Genomic DNA, 5450 nt, shown 5'->3' with positions numbered 1-5450 from the left:
GGGATCGAATAGCGGATCCGAGGAAAAGAATGCAGACGTTTTAACCACTAGGCTATTGCCGCTTTAAGTAAGGCTTAAAGATTCACAATTGCCAATGCCCAGACCCCGGTCGCGTTGATAGCAGTTTTGATGTTAAATATTTTAATTAAGGTAATAAGCATGCATGTTTACGTATTAAAACCTGTTTTGGCATCGGATCGAATCATGCATCTGTACCCTTGGATGAATAAATACTCTGTGTACCAACAAGACAGCAATATCATATCTACGTAATATTAAGATTTTCCCATAATTTGTTTCCCTGCTGAGGCACAAAATAACGTTTGGATTAGGTACGTGACGTAACCAACGAACCGCGTAATAGCTTTTAAGGTAGGTAAGAACGTACTTACCTAGTACCTACCTATACAACTCTATCGTACCTAAAACAATATTTTTGTACTAATGGCGCAGAATACGTACCTAATCTAATGGTTAGGCGTCAAGGCGTAAGGCTCCGATGGGTTTATTGAATATATACTTTTAAGTATCTAAAAAAAACATTATCTGAATCGAGTTAACATTACTAAAATTTAGTAAATAAGTTCCTGAGGTTATGGTAAGTGGGTAACTTCCGCACTATCGTAACTTATCTAGCTTAGAAAAATAATCCACGTTTATTTTTTTTAATTATTTTATTCTGATACAAGTAACTTTTGACTGTGATCTCACATTGGAAGAGGTGGGGGTGGAAGGAACGTGGATTTAGGTTCTTTGGGTATCCCGTGAGAACAAAAAATAGCCTATGCCCTTCCCCTGGAAGCAAGCCATCTCTGTGCCAAACGGATAGGCCCTGTAAATCTTGTAGACAGACAGAAACACATTTGCATTTATGATAATTATTATTCATATAGATATGACTAGATATACCTACCTACAGCAGATAAATTATGTTCATATAAAAAAAATTCAAAAGAAAAATAAAACCGACTTCAAAAACCACAAGCACTAAAAAGTAATAAATAATTTTTGTTTAGTTACACGTGTAATGTACCTAGGTATGAAGTCGGGCGAGCTTCACATTTGGATTTCTAATTTTGACGTGACAAAGTCTTATAATTCGATAGAGCCGGCTGCACGCACGAAAAAACATGACTCATGCGGCGTTACCTCGCTCTGAGGCGTTCCATGTAAGGCTTGAAGTGCAAGCGAGAGCGCGGAACGAGCGACAAAGAAGCACAATCGGCCTTTGTTGTCACGTTCAACTATCGTCAGTAAACCGACTTTACAGACAACCAATTTTTTTTTTGTTTTACTATGCTCGGTTTTATTTTTCTTTTGAATTTTTTTTATTTCACAATTTTTAGTGGCCCCACTGTACTATAATATGCTATGAGTAATCGGTGAACATACTTAAAAAAAAAGATTCCGAAGAATTGAGAACCTCCTCCTTTTTTGAAGTCGGTTAAAAATCAGTACTTTTGATTATTCGTTTCGACACAACCCACCCAATTTTTCTCAATACCAACTTGGGTTATCAAGATTAGATATGAGCGCCGATGGCCAATTCCACGGCGGCGGCGTGTTCTGAAAATTTTCACGGCGGCGGCGGCGTCGCGGCGGCGTGGTCGTGGGCCTTAAAGTTTTTATCAGGGATCGATTTTTTTAAATATAATATTAAATAAAACCATATTGTAGGTTTAAAAAAAAGCGTTATAATCTTCTTATATAGGAACGTGGTACAAAACCAATGTAGGTAATCGTTAATTCTTACATTTTACACTTTCTTAACAACAACAAATCAAAATCAAATCAAGTTTTCTTTTCGTAAATAGTTGAAATTCTTTACCTGCATTAAATTATTAACTACTTCTATAAGCAGTTACAATTCTCCATCATAACATAACGTTAATTTAAATCGGAGCGCTTAGCTTGAATCTGTCTTAAATTTAAAAATATACTAATAAAAACAAAATAAAGTTGAAAAACACAGTATAACCGAGCAACATTCTCTATCATAACATAAATCTTAATCGAAGCACTTTGTTTGAATCTGTCAATGTTAAAAAAAATGAAAATTACTAAAATATATCAAAAACAAAAAAATATGCATTATAATCACAAACACAAAGAACAACTAGTTTTTTCTTCGATAACGTTGAAAAACATATAAGTTAAACTAATAAGTAGGTACTTTAATTTTGTTAATGGCGAGTTTAGAGTCTTTTAATAAAAAGAAATAAAGTTTACCGATTTCTAGATTAAAAAGTCTATTTTATAGATTCTTTGCAAAATCTATAATTGTCATGCACAAATATAATCCTATTTAGTCTTAAAGGATTAAGTCGTGAACGTTTTGCAGTTATCACGAGTCCAGCTGTGGAAAATACTCTCTCGCTCGGCGTACTGGTTGCTGGTATATTCAAAATCGAGCGTGCAAGAGTATATAACGATGGCATAGAAGTTTTCCGGTCTTTCCAGTATTGTAAAACGTCTCCACCGTAAGGTTCTAAATCTTCAGGACATGCTGTACTGAAATATTTCCAGCATTCGTTTTCTATTGCACTCTCGGAATCACGTTGAGTGGTGCTGTGTCTTCGCGCTAAATCCAGTAAAAAGTTTGAAGTACTATCAAAAGAACTCTGTCCAGCTTTAGAGGAATCAATAACTGGAATTTGTTGAATGTCTTCTGTTGCCAGCCGATGCTTGATCATTGATGATAAAAATGAAACTTTAGTGACTTCTTTGGTTTGCATATATTCATTAATCTCATTAATAGAATGAAATCTACAATCAAGTAAAGTTGCCGCAACAACCACATCGGTTAATGGAAAACGGGATTCCAGACCCTCTAACATATTATTTTTGAGTCTCGATATTACGAGAGGCTCATCGTCGCTTGCTTCTTCAAGTAATCTCTTTACCTCTGAACGAAAGACTAAAACCAGATTCAGCGTTGGTCGAGTTTCTGCACTTAAAACCTCAACGATTTTTTTAAAATTTTCAAGAAACTTGATCAGAGCCTCAATGGTTTCATGTTCAGCATCTTGTAATACGAGACCACTTCGTCCTATTTCAGTGAGAATTATGTTTATAGGCTGGCGATTTGCATAATTAGAAATACTTTTAAGCATCATCAAAATGCTATGCCATCTTGTGCTTGTGCTCGTTTTAATGGTAGGAGGAGGCAGCAAATGCTGTCTGGAACTTGAAGCCCTTTCAGGAGTTTCAGGTATCTCAGTGGATTCTGATTCTGAGTCATTTGAATCATCATCTTCCAGATGTTCAGTGAATTCTTGAAATTCTTCAATAGAAGAAAGCAGTTCTTGCTGTACTGCAGACGCAGCCGCCTCAACACGTGGTGCCCTGTATCGAACATGCTTAACAATCTTTTTGCATTTTTTCAAAATTTTGGCTATTTCTCTGGTGTTTTCGATACCATTTACGTTGACTAGATTATGTAAAGCGTGACCAAGACAGAGGTGATTATCAAATCCTAATAAGTTTGCAGCTCGTTTCATATTACTGCCAGCATCTGTGACTAAATAAATCTCTTTTTTTTCTATTTTAAAACTACGCAACACCTCCAAAATTTCATCACGGATTGTTTCGCCAGTATTTTTCATGATAATTTCTTTTGTAGCTAATGTAAATTTGATGAGAGTCATGTCTTCAGAAATGAAATGATACGTACAAGTGATATAATTACGCCGTCTGTATTTATCCGTCCACATATCAGCAGTCAAAGCCCCGAAACGAGAACTTTGCTTTGATATGAAAACATTTATGTAATTCAACATACTGTTGTATACGTCTTCCAGTCCTTCTCGTGCAATATTGTGTCTCGATGGCAAGTCTGCCTCGGACACAATAATATTATATTTTTTAAAAAAATCAATCATCGCATCGTTGTCTACTGTGTCAAATGGAATCAACGATCGAGCAAACCAAAGTGCTAAGTCTTGGGAAAGTGACTTCTTATCGCATTTTTTGCTACTTCCTCCGTATTTGTCTCTGGTTTTTGGAGTTCTCGGCGAAAAAAATTCTGTGATGTTCGAAATTTGAGATTTTTGTGTATCTTCTAAACCATGTGCATCTTTTAAATGTCTTAGCAGATTACTTGTGGCTATACTTTTGCTGTAAGCCTTTACTTGGACCCTAAAAAGTAAATAAAAGATAAAATTAGTAATCGCTTACATCATTATCGACCGATGGCCCACAACTGACCACAGGTGAGAATGAGATGGGTTTATCCATAGTCAACCACGCTGGCCAGTGCGGATTGGCAGACTTCACACATCTTTAAGAACATTATGGAAAAATCTCAGATTTGCAGGTTTCTTTACGATGTTTTCCTTCGCCGTTACAGCAAGTGATATTTAATTGCTTAAAACGCACACAACTCCGAAAAGTTAGTGGCACATGCCAACTTACCCTAGCACTTACCCTACTTAGCCTAGCTTACGTTACATTCATATTTATTTTAATAACTGTAGTGTCTTTCTTTGTATAGTGGCAAGTGCAAATTCATATACCTACATATTACCTAATGTTAAATATTAAGCAAAAATAACTTACTTTGAAAACAAAACATCCTCGTCTTCAGTTTTTGCATTCCGTAGGCAAACTGCACAAAATACTTGTTCACCTAGAACATTTCTTCGTTTGCCGTTTAGTTCTACAGCTAGTTGGCCAAATTCTGTCCAGCAAAAACTATGTGTGTGTTTTGTAGAAAGATTTTTCATTGGTGTTATATAAATATCTTTTATTTTTGTCTTGTAAACATCAAAAGTAGTTGAAGTGACTGCCATTGTTACCGCCACTCAATAATTATACCAACACGCGTACACTTCGTGAAATGCTTGACGCGACTGAGCGAACGAAATGAACGCCACGCGCGCAGGGTGCGTGCGAGCGGGAAAACAAGTTGCAACTTGCCACGACGGCGCGCCGCATGTTTCAATCGGCGGCGGCGCGCTGATATGAACTCACGGCGACGACGGCGCGCCGGCGCGGCGCTCATATCTAATCAAGATAAACGTAAGATTACATATCTCATATCAGATGACCTCTGAGAATCGACCGAATTGCATTCAGCTGGAGAAATGTCAGAGGCACGCCCGCAAAAATTACACGTTTTTATGGTCTTGACTGCGAGCCGCCCGGATGATAAATAAGTATAGATGTATTATGAAGTATTCATGTTTATTCATGTTTTTGTCTGTCTGTCTGTCCGTCTGTCGTGTCTGTCAAGAGAACCTATAGGGTAGGTACTTCCCGTTGACCTAGAATCATGGGCAGGTTGGTACGTCTTATAGTAGGTACAAGTAAAGAGAAATATCCGAAAACCGTGAATTTGTGGTTATATCACACAAGAAAAATTAAAATGTGTTCACAAAAATTCACTAAATCACATAAAGATAGCGCAGACTGTTATTAACTTGCAGAATTCTACGTAAAGGTGTTAGGTA

The 5450-nt window shown here is 36.9% G+C and overlaps 1 protein-coding gene across 1 annotated transcript; it reads right to left on the bottom strand.

Moving 5' to 3' along the window:
• Positions 1–2079: 2079 nt before the first annotated feature.
• On the bottom strand, positions 2080–5004 carry LOC123870689 (zinc finger BED domain-containing protein 4-like). The gene is made up of 2 exons (XM_045914065.1): positions 4558–5004; positions 2080–4137 (listed from the first exon to the last, which is right to left on the bottom strand). The coding sequence occupies exons 1-2, from the start codon at positions 4788–4790 to the stop codon at positions 2250–2252; spliced, it is 2121 nt and encodes a 706-aa protein (XP_045770021.1). The 5' UTR covers positions 4791–5004; the 3' UTR covers positions 2080–2249.
• Positions 5005–5450: the final 446 nt, after the last annotated feature.

Source organism: Maniola jurtina, chromosome 2, assembly GCF_905333055.1.
Source record: "Maniola jurtina chromosome 2, ilManJurt1.1, whole genome shotgun sequence".
NCBI lineage: Eukaryota > Metazoa > Arthropoda > Insecta > Lepidoptera > Nymphalidae > Maniola > Maniola jurtina.
The sequence above is the reverse complement of the archived record's forward strand: the minus strand, read 5'-3'. Positions and strand labels throughout refer to the sequence as shown.

What these genes read in the sequence shown, in the direction of transcription:
- LOC123870689 (XM_045914065.1), bottom strand. Translation starts at nt 4,790, where the DNA reads ATGGCAGTCACTTCAACTACTTTTGATGTTTACAAGACAAAAATAAAA. An exon ending in GAGGATGTTTTGTTTTCAAA is followed by an intron (nt 4,138 to 4,557) that starts GTAAGTTATTTT and finishes TTTACTTTTTAG; the next exon opens with GGTCCAAGTAAAGGCTTACA.